Source organism: Pteropus vampyrus, unplaced genomic scaffold, assembly GCF_000151845.1.
Source record: "Pteropus vampyrus isolate Shadow unplaced genomic scaffold, Pvam_2.0 Scaffold15, whole genome shotgun sequence".
Lineage (NCBI taxonomy): Eukaryota > Metazoa > Chordata > Mammalia > Chiroptera > Pteropodidae > Pteropus > Pteropus vampyrus.
The window spans coordinates 4262751-4287109 of NW_011888796.1; the positions used below are offsets into that span (position 1 = coordinate 4262751).

Consider the following 24359-nt stretch of genomic DNA (forward strand, 5'->3'; position numbering starts at 1 on the left):
TGTGCGACAGGGAGCCCATAACACTGTGCCAGCCTTTATGTTAACACTGGAGTGGAGCTGTGCTTGTGTCCTGGCTGTCCTGAAAACATGAGAGCTGGCATATTCGCTATCACCACACCATATCTTACTGGCATATTTGCTGTGTGAAGGGAACCAGATGCCCTTAAATAATGTTTATAATCCTTGCGTTTATAGATTTTACTTACTCACATGGCACAATGGTACAAACTAACTTTACTTAGTGTTACGCAGACCCTTCCATCAGAAGATAGAGCCTAGCACTCATTATACAGATGCTATTAAGTACTGTCAGAAAACAGGAAGTAATCAGTGATGCTGTCAAAGATTTTAACGAACTCAACCATGAACCTCCACTGGGGATAACCGAAAGAAACAAATGTCAATTTTAGGAACCAAATACTATGAAATTTAAAAGAAAGCAATTAAGGAAACATACTTTCAAATATGTTTACTGCAGCACTGCTTACAGCACTGGAAAACTGCAAAAACACAAACCTCTTCAACAGGGGATTGGACCAGTGAATTATGATATATACACTCAATAAATATGTATCATGGAGATGTTATGAAAAATGAGATAATCTGTATTACCTGGGACTTGTCAAAGATGTACTAAGTCACAAAACTATGGAGAGCTTAATTCCATTTACGGACAAATGCAAAAATACATGTTGTATGTTCATGAGATTTTTTTAAAGGTTGAGAAACAGTCACTAAACTGTTAAGAAGACTCAAATCATATTTATATTCTTATATTGCTTACTTTTTAAAGAATATTTTATTGTAAGCTTAAAATACATTAAATATTTTAAAAATAAAAATATACTAGTCTTATTTATAAAAATATATACACTAGATTGTGAGCAAAAACCAGCAGTAATAGCTCTTGGTTTGTAGATTACATGAAACAACAGAAAATGGGTTGTTAAAGAAAACCTGAGATTCTTACAAACATGATTTATGCCTTTTTCCTTTAATAATTGGAAACCGAGATTAGCAATTCAGTTGCTATTCTAAAAAGCACTGCTAATTCTTTACCTTTAGTTACATGAAAACCAATTAATTAATATATATGACTGATTGAGAACAGTTTTAAATAAACAGAATTTCTAAAATGAAGATACCAGCTGGGCCAGTTAGGGGCAGTCGTTCTAATTAGACACAGGAAAGGCTGTGGGGTGGCAGGAGGGCCAGAACTGTGAATTCTCCTCCTACGCGTGAATCAGACAAATGACCATAAAAGGAAAATCATAACTCAGAAGACAGGCAAACTCAAGGCACCGACAATTCTTTTCTAGCTGCTTTTGAAATACTTCACTTGGAGCCTGAACAGTGACCCTATATTGCTTGATAATTTAAAACCTTCCAAAAAAGGCAGAAAAATTGAATTAGTGATAGCAGCTGACCTTCCCATCTCACAGGAGGGCCTCTCACAGAACCACCCCAAACTGGCTCTAGAGATGTTTCTTTGACGGTAAATAATATGAATATGAAAAGGTTTGAGCTCATAATTCTTCCTCGAGCTCCTGCTTGATGCAATAAACCAAATTAGCTTATGAAAACTCTGCCTAGAAAAATAACCAGGATGCTGACTATACCTTGGCCCTTTAATATGGACTTAAATCTACAGAGGAAAAGACATTTCAAAAAAGATCCCTATACTTGTTTCTGGGTTGAATGGCATTTGGGAATCAACCAGCCAATCTACAGGGAAGACAAAGAAATTTCCATTAGTCTACTGTAGGGTTTCTCAGCCTCACTACTACTGACAAGAGGGTCAAATCATTCCTTGTAGTTGGGGGTGCCCTGTGCACTGTACGATGTTTAGCAGTATACCTGGCCTCTATCCATTAGACGCCAGTAGCACTCCCAAGAGTCATAACAATCAAAAATGTCTCTAGACATTGTCAAATGTCCCCTGGGGGCAAAATTACTGCCAGTTGAAAACGCATCATCAATCTAGGGCAGTGGTTTTACTGACATCCTACGTGAGGTAATTCTGTTTCATGAGGCTCTTGTTCCCAATTTCATTTAATGCAATTCATCAGCACACTGCAGGCCTTTTAGCATCCCTGCTCCCAGGGGCACCCCGAGTCAGAGCAATATCCCCACTCCTTTTCAGATGAGCTGGGTTGAGAAACGCTGATTCAGGGTGAGGTGCTTTCTAGGTCAAGTGATTAGAAATGATTGAAGTTACCTCCTCTATGTAAGCCTTGGGAAGAGGCAGTCCAGCAGTAACCTGGAAGGAAAGGAAGCAAAGTCAGAGGCATTTTCTACTTACAATTAGGTATTAACTTACAGTGGTGCTTGCCATGTTTAAAAGGTCAGAAACTGCATGCTTGGGGGATATACAGCAGTATAAAGTTGTTTCCTGCCATAAGGATTTTGGGCCTATGAGCAATCCTAAGACAAAACACAAATGACTGCTTTGATAGAGTGGGGGCCTTTGTGGCCTGAACTAAGAAAGTGAGAAAGGACAGATCCATGAGGGCGGGGAGGGGAGGCCATGTTCTGGGCAGGGACAAAAACCTCAGTGAGTGATGCACATGGCAGTAGGTGTGGAAGTGAAGGTGAGCGTAGGGAAAAAGGCAGCTGTCAGCCTTGCAAAGGCCACCTTGAAATGTCTGCGGATGGAATCTGTGATAAGCCCTGCTATAGGATCATGAGCTGGTCCAAAGAGCCAACCCATGCCCTGTGGAGCTGAGCTGCGGTACATGAGAATACAAACAAGAGAGAAACGACACATAGATTCTCTTCCTCTATCACAGCATATTTAAAGGTGTCAAAATACTTAAGCAGTTAAGTTCACTGTAACAAAGGTTCCTGGTGGCTTGGCCCTGCTGCATCCCCAGGGATGAGCATGGGGGTGAAGGGACCCCACTGTGGGCAATGCACAGATTAAGAAGCCTTCAGCTTTTCAGCTTGGTCTGCTCCCATTCCTTAAAGAGACTATGATGCTCCAGCTCCAAAAGGGGCCACAGACAGGCAGGGCTGGAAGCAGGGATCTGAGCTACCTCGTTCTCGGCCTTACATGTAGCTCTGTGAGGTAATGCGAGCAGCAGGTTTGGTTCCTTGACAGACCTGTGTGTGTGCAAAGCCCTCCTCTCAAGTGCCTGGTATTTTTTTTCAGACCGTGAGATCAAGTAGAAAGAAGGAAAGGAGGTGCAATGGTGTGAGGGTGAGAGAGGGGGTACAAGAGAGAAATGTTGGTTGTGATTAGGAAGAAAAAGAGAGTCCATCCTGCACTCCTAGCAGAAAGGGGCATCCTGGCTTAGAAGTGCTTTTGGTACCTTAAGGGCAAGTAAGACTGGAGAGGGTGTGCTGGGGTTGTGTCATGGCCGTGGTTCTCACAGTGAGGCCTGCAGACCTAATCTTTTCATGGGGTCCACAAGGTCAAGACGGTTTTCATAATAATTCTAAGATATTATGGCTCTTTCTACTCTCATTCTTTCTGAATGTACAATGGACTTTTCCAAGATTATGGGACATGGAATATCACAGCAGATCAAATGAAGAAGATGAGAATCCAGCGGTCTTCAATTAAGCCAGATACTGAAGAGATCTGAAAAATGTACAATGTCTAAATTTTGTTTTGGGAAATGTAGTGACTTTTCATTTAAAAATGGTCATTTATGTTAACTCAGTTTTAATACTTAATATAGTTAAATGTCAATAAATGTAACTCACCTAAATAAGAGTTCAGGCCCTCAATCATTTTTAAGAGGGTAAAGAAGTTCTGAGACCAAAACGCTTGAGAACTGCTACATTAGGAAAAACCTTTATCACTATACTAAAAAATATTGATTTTGTTCTGTAGGTGAGGGAGGTCTTATTTCCCAAGTTACACAGCCAGCTCAAGGAGGACAGAAATTTTAACACTTCTTTAAGTAACTTCTGAAAACTAGCACTATGTTTTCACATGCAGGCGCTGAAGAAAAGGTGCTAAAATGACAGGATTAAAAAGTGAAACTGCTAACCAATAGGGATGCAGGAAAACACAAAGTTCAGGTTCGAGATGAACACAAGCCAGTCCTAACCTCTGTTTCTATTACCCAGAGGCAGTCCTGAGCATATCTACCGTTCTCCTCCTCCCTCCCACTCCAGGCTGTTAGTGGTCCCAACCAGCACGCAACTCTCATGAAGGGGCTGACCTCTGTCTCAGCTAAATGGTTTGGCTGGCCAGTTGCCAGTGTCACTATTTAGAGGGAAAATAGGACTGAGATTTTAAAAGAACCAGTGTGAAAATAAAGGAGATTTTGTGTGTAGAGCAAGCACAAGTCCTTGGAGGGGTTTAGATCTAATCAGATGTTCTCCTCAGAAAGGTAGGCCGTGAAGCCGATTTCAGCCATCTTAAAATGCTGAGAGCTGGTAGTGCCTAAGAGTGATAAGGCAGCCAGCAGAAGAACTGTCTGAACATCCTTTGCTTTTGGCACTCTATTAATTATGAGGATAAGAGCAACTTAATGAAGAAATAGGCACAAGTCGTCCAGCTTTCCTTTAGTCTTTAAAACATTCCTGACAATCGGACTCTTCCAGCTATTGATCCTCACCGTGGGGCCGCCTCCATGCATTTTAAGAGCCCTGACAGTGGCAACAAGCACCACTGCGTGAGGGCGGAGACCAGAATACCGGCATTTGATGTTAAAAAACTTTTCCATTCCAATGTCTGCTCCAAATCCCGCTTCAGTCACTGTAAGTAAGAAGAAAAGCAACGGTAAAATGCCTCCCCAATATCCTTGATGTTAAACAAACAAACAAACAAACAAACAAACAAACAAACACTGTTTATGCACTGATTTTGCAAAAATATTCACCTACAAACCCTTCAGGGCCAACAAGCTTGAGTGCAATCCGGTCTGCAATGGTAGAGGAATTCCCATGTGCAATGTTGGCAAACGGTCCAGCATGAACGAATACTGGAGTGCCCTGTGGAAATCAAGACAGCATGAGTGAAGCTGCCAAAACTGCTTTGAAATGGAATCACACAGTCAAGGAGATGAAAGTTAGTTGGACTCCAAAAGAAAAAGAGTTCTCAAAGTATTAAATACGAAGCTGCCTCTTTTACATCAGCAATGACCTAATCACAACTATAAAAAAAAATGGGAAGAAAGAGATGAGCGGGTAGAGAAGGTCTGTGACTCTCCAAGAAAATTGTGAACACAGAAAACCAATTCAGGAAGGCAGGAGTCGCTCTGCTCACCTCTAAGGTCTGCATGAGATTGGGCTTGATTGCATCTTTCATAAGCACCGTCAACGCACCACTCACTCCCTACAAAACAAAGGCATGAAACATCAATTCCTACCAATAAACCAACCCTTTGAAACCAAAATTCAACATTCTTAGGTCTTCCTTATTTAGCCATCTTGGACCAATTAGTACTTTTACCTGAACTTTTAGACCATTTATTTTTTTCTGGATATATACTCAGAGGTTACCAGTTATTTTAAGCAGGAAAAAGGAGAGAATGAAAATGACATTCACATGTAATTTTTGGAAATATATGTAATTTTGGAAACAAGCATCTCAATCAAGCTCTGTTTCTTATGGGTGAGGGGAATCCATTTTAAAATAGTTTACAGAACGGAAATGCTAGTTCTTATAATACTGAATTATCTGTAATTTTGGTGTCTGGCCGGAAATCGCTATAGACCAAATTCAATGTGTTTCTCAGAGCTGAAACTAACAATTTACCCAGGAATTCAATACCAACTCTTAAACATTGGGTCCCTCTTCTAAGCTACCCAACCATAGCTGAACAAATTGGTAACAAAGATAAAACTATGGATCCCACTTATAGTCAATATTAATGAGTTTCTAAGTTTCGGCTTTAAGTGTAAATTTTTAAAACAATTTCCCTTTTTATACATATTAACTGTGAAAATAGGATATTAGTATTTTCTCCCTTTTCTGAATTCATCTGACAAAATGATCGTAATCACATACAATCATTTTGGTGTATGTCAACACAAGTAGGCTTTTAAAAAATTAATCTGTAAGATTATTGCATTTCAAACCTCATATTATTTTGCAGACGGTTTGGAAATAACTCGTAAGTACAGAACTAGCCTAGTAGGACTATCAGATAACTGCCCAATGAGTTAGTCCCAACGTGGTTATCAGCTTGGACATGGCGGCCAACAAATCTCATGACAAGAAGCCTCTGGGCAGGGAGACCTCATGGGGAGAAGCCAGGGTGTGACTCCAAGCCCAACTACTAAAGGCCTCACATGGACTCTTGATGTCCTCTGCAAATTGAAGCCATATACCCACTCTGGGGAATATTCACAGGTTGAAGTCATTGCTCAAACCATCTAAAATCCGTGGTCTATTACTAGAGCATACCATCTGTTACTCATTATAAAGTACTTTTTATAAATTTCATAATTATTTTGTAAGCAGCAAATTCTTATGGAATTTATTAGTTAATTACAGCATAACTTTTGCTATCAGTAACTGCTGAGAAAAGCTAGGACAATGGGTGTGCAGATGCATCACCAAGCCTAGAGCGCCTGGGTACCCACCAGATCTTCGGCACTGATGGGCTCCCCTTTCTTGCTCGATGCTACCACCATTTTGCTCAATCTCTCTCTCATGTCTTCTAGGGAACTGGTGAGAGCCAGGACAGCCATGATTTCACTGGCTACAGAGATATCAAACTGGGCCTGTTGGAAGGAAAAAGACACAACAGGGAAAACTTAGTTAAACAAGAAATGTGAATTGCAAAAGTAATCCATGTTGGCATCCGCATCTTAAAAAAAATAATTTAAATGGATAGAATAACAGAATAGTACACAAAGAACTTCATGAAAATAACCCTCCAATAGGAAAAATTTGTAATGAACTATTCCAAGATCTTGAGTAGTTGATTTTTGAAAATAAACATTCTAGTAGGACCAACAATCCCTGTGAAGGAAGCTTGTAATCTTGTAGTATGGTTTCTGTAACATATAGAAGACACAATACAGAGCCTCTTAACACTAAAGACACATACTGCAAAATGGCCACAGAAAAGAAGCGATTTAAATCAATTTGTGTGCAAGGATTTTCACTTGGGGATCTCCACCCCCAGGAAAAAATGCTGGGTGAAAACATACAGGTGACACATGGGATTTACCGCAAAAGCTGTCAGGAGTGCTCAGTACCACACCTACTCACTTCCATTTTAAAAGGGAGAAGGCAGAACAACACCTGGCAGTATCAGTTGGATGAGAGAGGATGGAGGAGGACAGAAGGAGCAAAGATCTGGTTCATCTGAACTAATTTACTTAGAAAGGAACAAATAGTTACCGTCCGTGTGTACCCTTTCTCCGTTGGAGCCTGTCCAATTGTGATTTTCCTCAGGAATCGATCATTGGTATCCAACACTATAGTACAAAGGGAAAATACAGAATAATGTTTAGTAAAAAGGCCATAAAAGTAAAGAAACCAGCCAAGTTTTAAAGCAGCCAGTCTAACTTAATGTCTGTCTATTAATATTTGATTTCAAAACTGATGGCAAAGCTAGAAATGGGTTTGAGTTAAGAAATGATGTTCATTTATTATAAATGTGCAGAAATTATTTTTAAAGAAAAGAGTAGGGAGTGACTTGGTTTTATTCTGTCTAGAGAATTCAAACAATTAACTAGAAATCTGGAATCTATTTTAACGCATATTTGATATTAGCAGAAAAACAGAGCAGGCCATAGTTTTTCAAAAAGCCAAGGTTTGTGGTGGTGTTCTGTGGGATGACTCACTGACCTTACTGAGAAATACAAAAGTCATAAATGCAGGGTCAGGCAAATGCCTTTTGAAGCATGCTGGGCTACAGACCTGTTCTTTCTTTCAGCACACTTAGAAGAAAACAGTATACAATCTATCTAATTGTATACTCTTGGAAAACATGGCAAAGATCAACCAACTAACCAATCTGAATTCTACCTCAGGACTAATTACTGTTAACATTTTAGTGCATTCCCAATTTTGTTTTTTTATGTGCCAAAAAATAACTACAAAACACAAAATGAACTACACACCGGCTACACTCCAAATGAGTCAAAGAGGAGAGGCATTTTTAAGGCACTTGATAACATGCCAAATTATTTTCCATAAAGACTGTAATAATTTAAATAGCACTCAGAGGAAGACACACAAACACACACCCTCTCACTTGATAAGCAAAGGATATAATGTATTGTTGAAGCCTACCCTTACTTTTCAAAAAATACAGTGTCAAGTTCCTTGTATCTAATTTCTCTGTACAAATAGCCAGTCAATAGGTATGATTCACTTTTTTTCTTGTTTGCTTCTTCTTAGAAAGCATGAATTAGACATAAAGCAAAGGAAAAGTGAATGAGATACTAAATTTTCAAAACAGATCTTTAGCTTATTCCTCATAAAATACTATACATCTGTCTAAAGCTACTGAAGCAAAAGAAGAGAAACATCTATATGGTTTTATATATTAAGAGAATCGTCTTAAAAACGCTATTAGCTAGCAGCAGTTGCTGAACCAATGAAAATCACAAATACAGTCAATAAATTGGCCATTAGCTGCATTGTGCTCAACTGAATGAAAATTCCTTCTCGGCAGTGATACAGGATAGATGGATGCACTGTTGGTACAAAAAACTCTAAGCTGGGCTGGGCTAGTTGTACATAGAGAAAAGTAAGATATAGCAGTGAAGTTAGGCAACTCACTCACTAAACTGCCAAGTGTTTAAACCTTGAAGGCTACCTACTTTGTTACAAGTGAATTGCATAAAATGAGGTAAAAATGAGTAGGCAAGCTAGAGAGCTTCACGAAAAATCAAGTCACTTATGCCAGATAAGAGTTCTGAGAATAAAGGGCAACATGATTCAAGAAGTAATTAAACATAATTTCTCTACTTCACGACACTAAAACTTTTTGCATAAAATGAAACTTGCAAAATGTTATATTTGGTTTATGCATGAACTTCCTTGAAACTACCCTCACTCCAATCAACACTGAATAGCCAGCAAATGTCCAACTAACCCAACAAAAGGAAGTCTGATTAAAACACCAATACACAAGCTTCTAGACCTTACATTTTTCAACAACTCCCACAAAAGGCGTGGGGTGTGCTGTATAACCAAAGCAAATGGGGTGTGTATATGGCTCTGATACCTCTTTGCCAAGTTATGGTTTCTGGATCGATATCCAATCTTGCAAATCTGTTTATCTCTTCATCTGTCAGTGTGGTAGGATCAGTCTTTTCAATGCCTAGCCTCTGAAGAGGGAAGAAAATTAAAACATAAAATAAGACAAAACGAACAAAAGCATAATAAATCTAAAAAATATTTTTTGATTCCCTATCCCCAGATAAGGTCCTCTCTAAGAAATATAAACCATGTTGAATTCAGAAAGGAAAACTATGATCCCTTCTGCTAAACCTTTATTTCCGACTGACTTGTGTACAAAGGTATTAACATGTTTGTCCCTCCAACCCCTCACCAGAGGCACTTCCTTAAGCCTAGCGCTAAATAAGCAGTGACCAAGAAGTGTTGTACCTAATCACCAAACCCAAACATATTGAAAGGAAAAGCAAAGAGCAAAGCTTTTTCAATCAGACAATTAAGAAGCCCAATTCCAATGAAATATTAGGAAGGGCAAAAATAAGTATCAATCAATAAAAATCAATGTAAATCACTTGTACATGCCTTTTATGCAACATCATACTTTCACTGCCTTCTTGCTATTCCAAAAGGCACAAAGAGAGTTTGTCTCTTCTTCCCCACAGAACTTGGAAATTTTATTTATTTACAATATGTACATGGATCACATCCTAAAATGGAAAATGCTTATATAATGCATTCTCCTTTTTTCTAACTCATGGTAGATCTGGGTGGGCTCCAGAAAGCCCTACTCTTCCCATAGTTTCTTTCTTGGGCTATGAGGGCTTTGTTTTAAAACCTCAGATGTGTTTTCAGAGCTGGTGCTCACTGGTTTGTCAAACAGGAGGCCTCACAAGCCTAGGACATGACACTGTACAAAAGGCAGCAAAGCTCCAGTCACAAGGCTGAGAATCTACTGTCTGACAACCTGCTCGTGACTGAGCACCCAAGGGGCAGACTGCTTTAACACTGTGTGAAAGGGAATGCCTGGGGACCCAGGAAACAGGAGACTGAGGTTCTAAGTCCAACTCTGTGAAGAGTACTGAGGCCCTGGACAAGTTCCTTGATTTCCAATCCTAGAGCTCTTTAAAGGATCATTTGAACATTGAGTCTAGCACCTCCCCACACCTGACAGATAAGTTCCATTAGCAAAGGCAAGATTAGAAGTTGCTGGCTCTTTCCATGGTAATTTGCTGCCTTGAAGAACCCAACTCTTTTATAAGTCGGATAATAGTTGACTTATCTGATGCATAGGATTTTTTTTGGGGGGGGGGAGGGGGGTTGTGAAAACAAAATAAGCTAAGGAATACCACACTGTGTAAAAGTCACTTTTTCTAAAGTCCAGGAAGAATTAAAGTACAATTCTAAATACGAACAAAGTTGTAAAGCAAATAGAGCAAAATGTAAACCATGCATCTGGGTAAGGTGGAGCTTCATGTATTATTCCTGCAGCATCAAAATATAAAGTTGTAAAAATGAAAAGTAAATAGAACTATTGTCAATACTACATATACAAGGAATGTTACAGTTCATTCCTTTTTATTGTATGGATGTTCCAGTTTGCTTATCCATTTATCCACTGAAGGACATTTGGGTTGTTCCCAATTTTGGAGATTATTGATAGAGCTGCTAAAAACATTCATGTTTTTGTATGAATACAAGTTTGCATTTCTCTTGGATAAATACCTAGCAGTGAGATTTCTGAATCATATGGTATAGTGTATGTTTACTGACTACAAGTTTTTTTTATAAAAATTCAAATTAAATATAGAAGTAACCACTCTGTGCTGGGAAGAGCAGGGATTCAAAGTCCAAAAGCTGCCATGCTGGCATCCTAACTCCTGTTCATGCTATAAAGGAAATGTCTTAGCTGAGGGCAGACTGTGGTGCTCTATTTATTCCGGGACCAACCACTTGTGATTTATAGATAAATGAGAAATAATCTCTACCGCCAATCTTTGTTATGTATATCATAACCTTAAGACTATGGTTATGGATGTAACTTGATCTGAAATAGGCTACTCTAAGGAGATTTTTACCTTCTTATTTATCACCCAATTTCATACAAAAACAAAACTGAAGAAGGGAAAAGCTTACCCGTAACCTTCGTATTTGGATGTCAGAGAACTTTCTCACTCCATTTATTGATGGTACCAAACGATTAAAGAGAGCCTTAAAGAAAAAAGGAAAAGGTCTTATAAACAAGAGGAACCCCACTGCCTTGCTATGTACATCATCGGTACTTGAGGGATCAACATTAATTTGGGTGCTTCAGCTTTTTCGAAAGTGCCCATGGGGCCTCAACACCATACCTTGTCAGTCTGGGTCAGTTCATGGAACATCCGGGCATCAATGGCCGCGGCAACGAGGTTATTAGCTGCAGTGATGGCGTGGATGTCACCAGTGAGGTGGAGATTAAACTACAAAAGAGTAGAAGCCACATCAGTCTTCCAACTTCTCTGCGTCTTTCCAACACTCGTTCTATTGCAACCATATCAATTCCTATGTTAAAGTCAATGTAAAAATGCGGGCAGCACAGCCGGTGGACAAACACCCAGACAGGCAGATCTGGAAAACGTAAATGAATGCCTATCTGTCCTCAGAGGAAATTGTGGTTCTCCCTAAGTGACATGTCCAGTAACCACAGACACCACACCACCATGAGCAACAGCAACAGCGGATTATTGAGGACACTCACGTTCTTCGAACAGTGAAGAAGTACCATGGAGCAAGCCAACTCTATGCCTGTACATGTTTCCTATTTCTGGAGTTATGACTCTGAAGTTACTCCATGTTGGTTCTTCTCAATCTCATGCTTTATTTGATCACCTGCTTAAAATTATTATTCCCACTGAAAGCCAGACTTCAAGTCTTTGTCATGTCAAAAAACTAAGCTGTCTCACAAGTTTGCAAATTAAGAGGTTTTTCCCTTAAGCGTCCGTCACTGCTGCTGAGAAAGAGGTCATTTGTCCACTAAGACCTCTATGATAAAACTTAATCTCTGGAAGGAAAAGCTATATTAAAGGGTCTGATTCAAATAATTCCAGGGCTATTTACCTCTTCCATAGGAATGACCTGAGAGTAGCCACCACCTGCAGCACCACCTAGAGGACAAGTCAAGGTGAGACTCGTGTTAAGCATACTTCTCCACAGAGAGATTTGGAAGTCAAATAAAAGCAAAATGGATTCTGTAACTGCTATGCATATTTATTTATTTACTGTTTACAACCATTTGGACAGATTTGATCAAGTGTTTCCTAATTTTCTCTTGCCAAGCTAAAGCATTTAATCTTGCTCATGTTGGACAGCCTCTCAACTGAAGTCTGAGTGTAACTGACAAAACCATGAACACATACATACCTACTCATTATCTTTAGAAACAGGTTCCCCATGATTCCTAACATCTGTTAAAAAGACCCAGCGTACAGTTACATAAAGGCAAACTAGTTCAATTTCAATACTCTCATAAACGCTACTAAGTATTTTAGAAAAGGAATATTTAAAACACACCAAACAAGCACAGACTGCAAGTCTTCTTAAATAGGAGACATATGTTAGAAAACAAGCAGCTTAACAGTTAGATTTTTGCTGACCCATTTGGATTATTAACAAGAGGCCAGTCAAAAATATCCAGGCCTTCAGGTTATCAGTGAGATAAATATCCATTTGAGCTATAGATTTTATGTTTTGTTTTTTTTGAGGCAGAGACCATGCAATGAAAATGGGGCAAACTGTGATATGAGGAAAAGGAAGATATTGGGTTCAATAAGCAGAATAAGGGAAAAGGCTCATTCTGACGCTGAAAAGGGATTGTTAAGCTCAAAAGCAGAAGAACTAAGTCAGCACACTTATGAAATATATCACAACGACAGAAGAAGCACAAAGGTGTACCCCGAGTTAACATTTGTAGTAATCACTAGAACAAGCAGAATATGTGATACCCTATCACTAAGCAAATGAGACAGCTAACTCTAAGAACCTACTATAATTAGTAAAAAATAATTTTAATTAAAAGAACATCATGTTTGCAATACTGTAGCTATCAAAAACTGAATATGAAGTATGATTACTAACCATGTATTCATACAATCAGAATATGAAGTATGATTACTAACCATGTATTCATACAATCAGAAGAAACAGTGTTGTCTTAGAGACTGAAATAGACAAGGGGACCCATTGTGGTAATAATAGTGCCTTTGACTCAGTTGCCTCTAAGGTCCCAGTTGCTGCTATTGTAAAATGTAGATAATACCATATTATATTAGGAAATAAAAATAATATGCATAAACTGCTTTACACAAAACCTGGTATAAAACATATACTCTATAAGGGTATGGCTTCTTATTCCCATGGGGTGAAACATCTGTAGGATTTGTCTGTAGCTCTACAAAGTCAACATGGTGATTGGCAGTTATGATTACCTTTATTAGTACTGTTGACTATTAGTCCTATAAAAGCATCTCTGCCCACATATTACCCATTCCAGGAATCCCTGTGCAATGTCAAACAGGGACAGCAGGAGCTGGGGTGATCTAATGAAAGCCTCCACTGAAAGCATCATGATAGGGGGTTGTGAGAAAGACATTCCTAGTGTCTAAATAAGCTGAAGACCCCATAAACATTCATGGGTCAAGTGGGCCAGGGAGGACTGAAGGAGAGGCAGGTACCCTCTGGCCACCCAAGATCTAGTCCTACCGATACCTTTTATTCCAAAGGTGGGGCCCTGAGAAGGCTGTCGTACACATGCAAAGACATTCTGATGGAGGTGGGCGCCAAGGGCTTGCACCAGCCCAATTGTGGTCGTGCTTTTCCCTTCTCCCAGGGGTGTTGGAGTTATTCTTCAAGATGAAAGCAAAAGAGGAAGATTAAATTTATGGGAATTAAATTGATTTGAATTGCTACTTCAGACCTAACAGATCCTAAAGAATGACTCTTATTCAGAATAATGACTTCTTAATCAGAAGACCTGAAAAGGATCTTTTTCAAGAGTCTTAATTGTAACTTCTCCCAAGTTTTAAATTAAAAAAACATTGATGTGTTTTAGTTCTTCAAACTACAAGGAGCAAATATACTTTATCTTGTAGAAAGATACTGTTATGATTTAAATTTCTCAATTTAGTCTGAAAATCTAGCTTTTATATGTAACTTTTCCACACAATAAAAATGAATGTTCAATAGATGTACTGAATTAATAAGTTTGGGGTTAAAAAAAGCAATTCCATTTGAAGACTAGGTTTTAAGACCCAACTTTTCCACTTACTAGATGAATAACAACAAATTTTTTCATCTTTGAAAGGTTATAATCCACTCTTAACTCACGGGGTGGCAACACGGATCAAATTAGTTAAAAATACCTGTGAGAACAGGTAAGGATCAAATTAAAGGAACCTCCACATATATATGCAACAACTGCTGGTAAAAACAATCAGGGTTAACAGGAAGATTTAATGGGCAAATGAATAAAAACCATACCCAGTCACCACTACGTATTTCCCATCGGGCTGCTGCTTCAGGCGTTCCAGCACGGACAGCAGGACTTTGGCCTTTGTTTCACCATAAGATTCTACCTCTTCAGAGAACAGACCAATTTCTCGAGCCAGGTTACGAATGGGCTTTGGCTTGCAGGATCGTGATATATCAATGTCACTTAAAAGAAATACAGAAAAGATGTCAGTGTTGATTCACTGAATTAATCCCATCACGGGAATGGCCCACCCCAACCACAGATGGTGCTTTCAGATGGGCATACATATAGCCTTGGCTACAAACCAATGACCCACAAAGTTTTAAACCAGTACAGTTTTATTTTTACCTTGGAACAGGTGTCTTGAGGTTAAGGTGGTTATACTGAATCAGCCACTTTCCTGGCTTAAATTTCTCCAGGAAACGATTTGCACTCTCTACTGTGCTCTAAACAAAATGACATAAATGGAACTTAAAGAGGTTAATAATATAAACTCTACCTCAATTCTTAATCCTGGGTCACGCAAGTTCAATCACAAAATGAACAGCTTTATGATCTACTTATAAACATGCTTTAATTCTAGGCAAGGGTCTACAGGCACTCAAAATGCCCTGGGCTGCTTGCATCTCCCTATATTAGCTGGTGTGTGTTAAAAGCCAAAACATACCTAGCAAAGTCAGTGTGTTTGCACTTCTCTTTTCCTCAAGTTTTCATATTCCAAAGTAAATCAGAATTGTGCCTCCCCTACTTTCCTCTACTAATATGACCGATTTTATTTGTTTTCCATGCTTTTTTTTTTTTCCCAACAGATTCATATTAAAAGCTTCTGTACAGGTTTTATGGCATTTCTACTTGAATTCTATCAGTTTCTTAGAACTATTACACACCTGCATTAGCATTGCCACTGTCATGGGCCCAACGCCACCAGGAACAGGAGTGATGAAGCCTGCCCTCTCTTTGGCCTCACTGTATGCCACATCGCCCACAACTTTTCTCCCATTTGGTTTTGTATCGTCTGTCGAGGGGGAAAAAAATCAAAGCAAAGTCTCAGAATTGTAATCCTGATGTCTGTTTCTAAATTATCAAACATGACTGCTTATTCCAAAAACTAAGCAGAGCTTAGGGTCTGTAGTCCCAACTGGCTAAGTATCAACTATACTTAAAAGCTATAGGATGATAGGTGTTTGCTATTTCCTAGGGAGAAACTTATTTTACTTGCAAAAATTCACCAGGTGCTTTAGTGTTTTTTTCAGAACCAGAAGAATCCTTTTATAGTCTGTCAGGTAGCAAATAAAATACCAGCTGTTTTTTATTCTTATAAACTACCCAGTATACAATGAGCACCTTTTAAAATGTTAATTCGTTAAGGCCTACAAAGGAATTTTTTGGGTGCACAAGCTCCAACTATGTCACAGCTGCCGGATACCGTTTCTACAGCAACTGTCAGCATTTTGTAAGCTCCATGCGTGAGATAGAGGAACAATTCAACATCCAATTCCAAAGATGAGCAGCTACTTTAATGCATGCGAAAGGCAAAGAATGTAATAATTATATTGCCCTTAAAAGGATACAAGAATAACTACAAATCCAACCAGCAAAGAATAGCTATTCAAGAGAACAAAACCCAATAATGCATCACTGCTCACTCACACAAAGGACATCCTACACTTGGCTTCAGTGCACTTTCGGGGACGGGCTGGGGGACAGGGCCAGACCTTGCAGCGCGAAGGCTTCGGAGCAGGATCTGGTAGGATCTTAGCCACTTCATTTCTCTTTGATTGGATTTCCACAACCGAGAGAGGATGCTTCAGTGTACAGCAGGTCCTCAAATAACGTTGTTTCATTCAACGTCATTTTAACAGTAACGAGGAAAAAAAAAATTGATTCCCAGACAGGTCCATTGTCTGTGTGGAGTTTGCACATTCTCCCTATGCATAGGTTTTCTCCGGGTACTCTGATTTCTTCCAACATCTCAAAGATGTGCACATTAGATTAACTGGTATGTCTAAATTGTTCCAGTCTCAGTGAGTGAGTGAGTGAGTGAGTGAGTGAGTGAGTGAGTGAGTGAGTGAGTGTGTGTCCTGCAATGGAAGGGCATCCTGTCCAGAGCTGGCTCCCACCTGGAGCCCTGAACTGCCTTATAGGCTCTGGCCACTCAAGACCCTGAACTGAAAGAAGTGAATTGGAAAATAATGACCTTACTTGTTTTTCTTCATCTTTCTTAAATGTATATATAGCTCACATTTATTTCAGTGTTTAATATTAGAAGTGTTTTAGTCTTTATTTAGAAGTTTGGTGATTTTTTTTGTGACCAGAAATATGCTATAGGAACTTAACTCTTGTTTATATCAATCAGCCTATGGTCAAATTGGCTTCATTATAAGTTGTTTCATTTAAAATAGCATTTTCCAAGAACCTATTGATGACTTTAAATGAGGACTTACTGTATAGCCAAAAAGTCAGAATCAAGAGACCTGGGCTCTAGAATCAGCTCTTCCACTAACTGGTAGTCCTCAACCCCTGTGGGTTCCTGAGTGACCAGGAGTCCAAAGATGCAAAGAAGGAATAATACTACTTATTTTACAAGCTTGCTGAGAATCAAGTCAGAAAATGTACATAAACATAAGAGTTTCTCTTCCCAACCTACATACATAAGATATTTCCTATGTACTATACAGAGCTAGTGAATAAAAACTCCTTAGTGAATAAAAACTCCTTAGATAGTTTCAGATTTCTAGAAGGTAATAAAGCAGCAAGCTCTGGCAGAATATTTCCTCTCATAACCACTAAAGTCATTTCAAAATGCCAAGAAAATACTGTTAAGGGTTTGTCCTTTGTACAGATTTCAATAGTCTAACACTGAAGTTAGCTTAAAACATCCATGCATCTCTTTCTATTCATTGTTAGTCACTTTCTCCATGTTTCTCCATAAATAGGAGACATATCAATTAAATACTGCATTGGATTAGCTAAGGTTTGCCACTTAAGCAAACAGTGTTGGCTTGAGCGCCCTCTGATGTATATCCAGTATTTCAAGGAAAAGTATGACGCAGTCTGGAAAAAGTGAACACTTCTCAATCTACTTAAGTGTACAGCTTCGGTAACCAACAAACATCTTGGTAAAATATTCCAGGCCTAGAATTTCTCTTTTATTGGGGATTATATATACAAAGTTCCAGCTGAATAATTTGAGATTAGATTGGGATAGGGTGGGGAATCTGTTCCCTCTTTTTATAACCCTTCCAAATAAAACAATATTAATCTAGCCCTTCTCAAATTATCTTTAGTAAGCCACGTAGGAAGAACTTTTATGTATTCCTCTGGCCAATACATTCTGCTCTACACTTGAGACTTAAAAATATTCCTTTTTGGGGAAAAAAAAAAGTACACACCTTAATTCATTCTTAATTCGACAAGTGACTTATGATGTTATCCCTGAGTAGATCATGAAAATGATTTATATAATCAAAATATGAACCAAGAAGCAGCCCAGCTATGAAACATAGTGTTTCGAAAATGAACATTTGCAGAGAATAGTCTTTAGGTCCCCCAGCCCACCACCCAAGGTCTGTAACTCAGTGATTCTGCTGTCCTCAGGGAATAATAAAATCCAGGCTTACCGATGCTTAAACACCTATATGCCCAGGATCAATAAAATTACAGTTGACTGGGAAGGAAAATAATACTTTGATCTTATTCATATTCAACCATCTATATGAGGAATAAATGTGAACAGGACAGTAAGTTTCATGTTTAAGTCTACATTTCATACCTGTCTGCAAGACATTTAAGATGCCCACCCAGGTGTTTCTTCATCTTCCTCAAATGTAGTCAGAAAGAATGCCAAAAGCAGAAATATGATACTGAAGATGCGATGTTTTAAACAGAATGAGCTTGAATGCCATACTGCAAGTATTCAAAGTGAGGAGTTGTAGGAGAGCACTTTCTTTATCACCCATTAGATAATTACACTACAAGAAAATGAGTGCTCAATTATGAGTTAGTGTCTTAAAAGCATGGTAGGGAGAGTGGGAAGGAGGTTAAAAACAGTGAAGGCTTGATAGTGACTAATGTTCCTGGCAGCTTACTGTCTATATTTCGAATTTGAGATGGGAAGGAAGAAAAAAAATTATTCTTGCTATAATTTCCTTTGAATATTCGATAGATACGAGCGCCAGCAGTGATAAGGCATAATGCTGGATGTGGCGCCGCAGAGACCAAGCCTTGAAAAGTTGACTGTCTAATGGAAAAAAGAACAGGACACCAATTAGGAGATACAGATGATAAAAGAAGCTCCAAGTTCTGTGGGAAGAGAGGGAGGGAGAGAAGCGTTTTCAAAAGGAGAGATCATCCTTTGTTGAGGGGAAATCATACAAAGTTTGGAAGGAAGAAGAGCATTTCAGACAGAGAGGAGGTGGGGAGGAAGCGGTTGAAAGTGATGATCACAGCTGAGCTGATGCACTTGTGTAGCCCCAGGCCTGGGGTGGTGCTTGATGCACAGAAACAGTCACTTAATTAAAGGCTGTTCTTTCTTAAATCTATGAAATACATATACAAGCATTCACTGTGTTGTCCTTTCAAACTTTATGTTTGAAAACTTCATGAAGAAAGAACAGCCTCCTCCACTAAAGATGCAGGCATAGACACTGCAAAGGAGAAACAAGGATGTGTGGGAGGGCGCATGGTCTGTTTTACAAAATACATGTGAGAAAAAAAGGCTGCAGAGGTGGCTGGAACTAGTACAGGCTTAAGGAATCTGACAAATAACATGCGAAGAGGCTCATGGGCCCACGTCAAGGTGAATATGGCAAGACCATAGAGATGGATCTGAGCGGGAGTCAGACCAGTAAGAAATTCACAGCAGTCCATACAGCTGAGACTGAGGACAGAGAAGAGAGGAAAAAATCCTAATATTTAAAAGTGAATCCAATATAGGGATTGATTGGGAGGGAAACTAAAAGGTGCCAGACCTATGGGAAGGAAGAATGGTAATACCATAAATGAAAACAGGGAGTGAGGTGTCACTTAGGGAGGAGGATGCCAAGTACAGTTGTGGACATGGCTGTAAGGCTGGCTTTGTCCTCTCTGCCTAGTAAAAGCCCAGGTCAAACACCTTCTTTATAAAGCCTTCTAGAGTAGGGGTCCTAATCTCCGGGCTGCGGACCAGTACTAGTTGGTGGCCTGGTAGGAACCGGGCCACACAGCAGGAGGTGAGCAGTGGGAGAAAGAATGAAGCTTCATCTGTATTTGCAGCAGCTCCCCAGCACTAGCATCACCATCTCAGCTCCACCTTGGATCATCAGGCCTTAGATTCTCATTGGAGCACCGGCCTCTGGTGCCAAAAAGGCTGGGGTCTGCTGCTCTAGAGGAATTTTGGCAGAATGAGTCCCTCTCCTGGAGTCTCACAGAACTTTGCAAAGATGACACTATATTTTAAATCCATCCATCATTTATTAAAATAAAGGGTGATCTCTACACAAAGATAGAGTGAGATCTCCCTCTTGCCCTCTCTCCTTGGGAGCTGAAAAGGACAGTAGCTAAAACCACAAATTCGACCATAAAGCCGATCTTCCTGCCAGTGGCAACTATGCCATCTACTAAATGCATGCACCCACGGGCAGGTCACTAACATTGAACCTCAGCACTCCATGCCTAAAACGGGACAAGTGGTTCTCACTTAGGCTTCATCTGATGATTTAGATAGCTTCTTCTGCCTAACCCTCCACCAGAAACCACCTTCCTTCCACCTCCAGCAACACTCACCTGAGACGTAATTGATTCCACAATCGATGACTATTGCCCCAGGTTTGATCCACTCCCCTTTTACCATTTCAGGCTGACCAGTTGCAACCACCAGGATGTCACCTTTATTTACCTAGGGAAAGAATGTTCCGACTTCAGTCATTAAACAGTGAAACATAAAAAATCTAGAAGTGGAAAGGAAATCCCTAAGCTTTGTATAAAATTCTTCACTGTCATCAGGTATGTTCTGCAGGCCACACATCATCTCTGATAGATCTTTATATGCTGTGCTCAGTCTTACATATGCCAAAAAGCTCCCCTTTCACAAGGCATTTTACTGAATGGGGAACCTAATGAAACCTTGTAGAATAGGGAGGAGCACAGGCCTGGAGCAATAGGCCTAGGATGATGTCCCTGAATTACAAAACGTCCAGAGACTGCCCCCTCTCCCATGGAATGTGGGAACTGCCACCTTCCACAGAGCTCTGCTTGGGGATGATTAAAAGAGAAGGTGTTGGGCCTGTCTCCTGCTTTCTCCTCACACTTAAGAGACTGCAGTGTCAAAGGAATGTGTATATGTGAGAATTCTTGGGCTCAGGAATCCAAGAAGCGGACGTCAAGAACAAGATGCAAGAGATGTCACAGGACCACTGTCCTAGCCTCCAACTGTTACTCATTTGAGATCTGACTGCCAGGGGTCAATCCCAGTTCCTATACTGCTAATCTCTATCTACCACGAGGTAAACTGATATAGAAAGAATATAGTCGGAACAAAATCTGCACAAACTTGGACAAGTTTTTAATTGAATTTGTTTTGTCATGTTGTGAAATGAGACAAGAATCATAGAATTGTTATAAGGGTTATGAGATAAAAGCACTGGCAGTTTCTGGCACTTCAATGTTAGCTATTCCCATTATGTGAGAATGCCCCACCGCACATGCATGCATGCATACACACATGTGCATACAGACACACGGAGAACACATTCCACTCCGCTCTGGTCTCCCTACCTCCTTGTCTAGATTGGCCGTCTTAGAGTGGCAGGTGGTCACTGTGGCATGGTTCCACAGAAGCAAGTCATGCATGGGGGCACCGACTATTTTACTGCGTCCGACAACCACAGCGTGCCTTCCCGCAATCTGTACCCCTGGAAGAAAAGCCAGCGTACATCAGAGAATTGGGAGAAAGAAGCTGCACTCCTCCGCATGCTACCTAAATGGGAAAATTCAGAACAAGTGCACAAAAACAGGTTCTTAGCATCAAAAAGAAATCTTCCTAAAAACACTCCTTCTTTGGAAATAATATTTTCAACTCCAGGGTTTCAGCTACAAATTCGTACTTGTACATGTGTCCTTCTTGCTGTAGGTTTTGAGAACAGCTTAAGCCAAGATCCATTGAGTCACAGGAGAGTGGGAAGAAAACCTACACTCAACCAAAAAAGACACCCCAATTTACAGCTATATGGAAGAAGACATCAGATTAAATTACATGGGAATGACAAGTAGGGGGTACGTAATGGGGTGGAGGGAAGTGAGAGAAATTAGATTACTATTAGTGATTCTTTCCAACTTTGGTAAGTTTTGGTAAGAAGTCTGGTAACTTCTCTTCTGGCTTAGGGCCTGAGCCATAGGGTTTTATGCTGGGCAGTGATAAAGGGGAATTTTAACCATAGTAGAAAGCTTTCTTTTTGCTATTCAGCATCCATTCTTCTAGCACTATACCAATGCCCTTTTCATGACTGACATACTCCACTTAATAGAGATGGTTTGGTACCCAGTAGTGAACAAGTGACCATATTTCATCCCCTGGCCAATCCCACAACTGTTAGGCACAAGGATGGGACGAGGCTGGAGCTGCTTGGGGCCACCAAGTGGAGCATGAGAATGAGCTAGAAGAAAGCAGAAATAAAGTCTTGAAGACACCGCCTGAACCCCTCTCCCTAGCCGTGGCTGAAGTGGACTCTTCCTCAAGGCAGTCTGCGTTCAAATTGTGCTTCTTGAATAACATTAATTTTATCCAAAAAGGATAAGCTTCTGTATAATGCTACAATCATAAACATGTAGGAGTAAAGCTCTCAAAGTCTGAAGTGTTTAACAGGTACCTTGCTATTCTTTTTAGGAGTCAGCAAAGGACCTGAAGATGCATTAAGGCAAATGGCAGCTTCACTGTCAATAAGAGAACATGGGAAACCTGCAGCTGCTGTTGCTCACAGGATTTGTTTTTATCAAGTTGCAACACACTGTTTACTAAATATGCTGCAGAACATAAGTTCAGTTGTGGGAATGAACAGTAAGAGCTGTCCTAAGACTTATAGCTTGACCTTTTCTTGCCAACCACAGATAATTTTTTTTTACATTGGCCAACATTTTCCACTTGAAACTTCTGATCCACTTCCTTTAAATAGGACACACTTCCTTGTAAAAAATAACCTCTGCTGAAAGTATCTGAGATGAAATTAAAATACCAAGATGCTGACTAGGTAATGAGGTAATACAGCCAACTGTTAAGAGATTGTTTCCAGCCATCTGTCTAGTCCTAGAACTACTGTGAGAACTTGGTGGCCATTATATACTATCTGAATCCTAACTACCACATAGGTTATTTGCTTTGAACTCAAATCTTGGCTCTGCTGCCTCTTGGACAAATTACTCAATCTTTCTGAGCTGGTTTTCTCAGATTTTGAACAATTAGAGTACCTACTTCATAGGGTTGTTGAGAAAACTAAGAATTTAGGTAAAGCCTCCAGCAGATAGGTCCTTGTGCCAATCAAGTCCATTTATATAGGGCCTACAATGTACCTCCTTTGTACCTTCGCATGCCAAGACCAGGCTCTAAGAAATGGTGCTTCGTTTTTACCTGTCTCTTTGATGAGTTCCAAGCATCCTTTAGGTGTACAAGGGATGAAACAGTCATTTAGGTCACCTCTAGCAAGTTTTCCAGCACTGATGTTTGTCAATCTAAAATAGTGAAAGCAATGAAGGGGGAAATGAAGGTAAATTAGGTGTTTTCACTCTTTAGAAGCAAATGCGGTATGTTCCCAAAACAGAAATGTAACTGGAATCATGCAATGAGATAGAGAAAGTCCAGCCATACTCACCCATCCACATCCTTTTCAGGTGCAATAGCATTGACCACTGCTTCAGTGTTAATGGGATTCTCTGAATCTAAAGGTAGCTGCACTATGAAGCCATGTATGGTGAGGTCTTCATTCAAAGACGTTACGTACTTTAACACCTAAAAGTAAGACCACATACAATTGGTATGCCACAGAGAAATTAAAAGGGTGGAGAAAGACTTTCCAAGTCAAAAGACAGGTTGTTCCATTTTCCCCCGAGTTTAACTGTAGTCCTCTCAGAATGTACCTGCCCTGAATCCTGAGAGCAACTCCAAGTTTAACACAGAATGTAATCACCAACGGTCTGGTAAGAAATCTAGCCAACAAAAGAGTTAAGAACTTCAACAGTAATAGTCTACTGTTTACAACTTACAATAAAATAGGGGCTACAGAACACTTGAAATGTGGCTAGTACAACTGAGGAACTGAACTATAAATTTTATTTCATTTTAATTGAATGGCCACATGGAGCTCGTGGCTACTTTACTGGACACTGCAGACACAGAACATTTCCATGACCTCAGAAGTTCTTTTCCCTCCTGTCTTTTCACGGTCAGTACCCCTACCTACTGGCAACCACGGCCTGACTTTAACCACTGGTGGTTTATTCTGCTTATTCTTGAGCAGCACATACATGGAATACATGTTTGGTTTCTAAGATGCGCATAAGTACAGGCCAAGGATCAGTTTTTACTGAACACTGCAGGTGATTTGAAAGCAAATGATGCTGCAATTACACTTTGAGTATCAAACATTCATGCCTTGGGACTGTACCATTTACTCTGTAGGTATTTTCAAAGATTTTCTGGAGGCGGAGTCTGTGAAAAAAGAATTACCTGGAGGTCTTTTGTATGCTGAATACATCAATCCCTAAAGTTCTATTAAACCAAAAACCAGAGAG

General features: G+C 39.8%; 1 protein-coding gene across 1 annotated transcript in view; it reads right to left on the minus strand.

The window, feature by feature from the left end:
- The window catches only part of MTHFD1 (methylenetetrahydrofolate dehydrogenase, cyclohydrolase and formyltetrahydrofolate synthetase 1), a 51296-nt gene that overhangs the window by 8893 nt on the left and 18044 nt on the right, over positions 1-24359 (minus strand). Inside the window, exons 5-22 of the mRNA XM_011384476.2 lie at positions 23441-23577; positions 23200-23300; positions 21354-21490; positions 20364-20475; positions 15488-15615; positions 14949-15046; positions 14609-14782; positions 13838-13974; positions 12191-12237; positions 11446-11553; positions 11231-11305; positions 9147-9249; positions 7310-7386; positions 6544-6684; positions 5222-5290; positions 4836-4947; positions 4572-4711; positions 2219-2260 (exon numbers count right to left, since the gene is read on the minus strand). Of these exons, the coding sequence (XP_011382778.1) occupies positions 2219-2260; positions 4572-4711; positions 4836-4947; positions 5222-5290; positions 6544-6684; positions 7310-7386; positions 9147-9249; positions 11231-11305; positions 11446-11553; positions 12191-12237; positions 13838-13974; positions 14609-14782; positions 14949-15046; positions 15488-15615; positions 20364-20475; positions 21354-21490; positions 23200-23300; positions 23441-23577 (1938 nt within the window). The remainder of the gene's footprint in view (positions 1-2218; positions 2261-4571; positions 4712-4835; positions 4948-5221; positions 5291-6543; positions 6685-7309; positions 7387-9146; positions 9250-11230; positions 11306-11445; positions 11554-12190; positions 12238-13837; positions 13975-14608; positions 14783-14948; positions 15047-15487; positions 15616-20363; positions 20476-21353; positions 21491-23199; positions 23301-23440; positions 23578-24359) is intronic.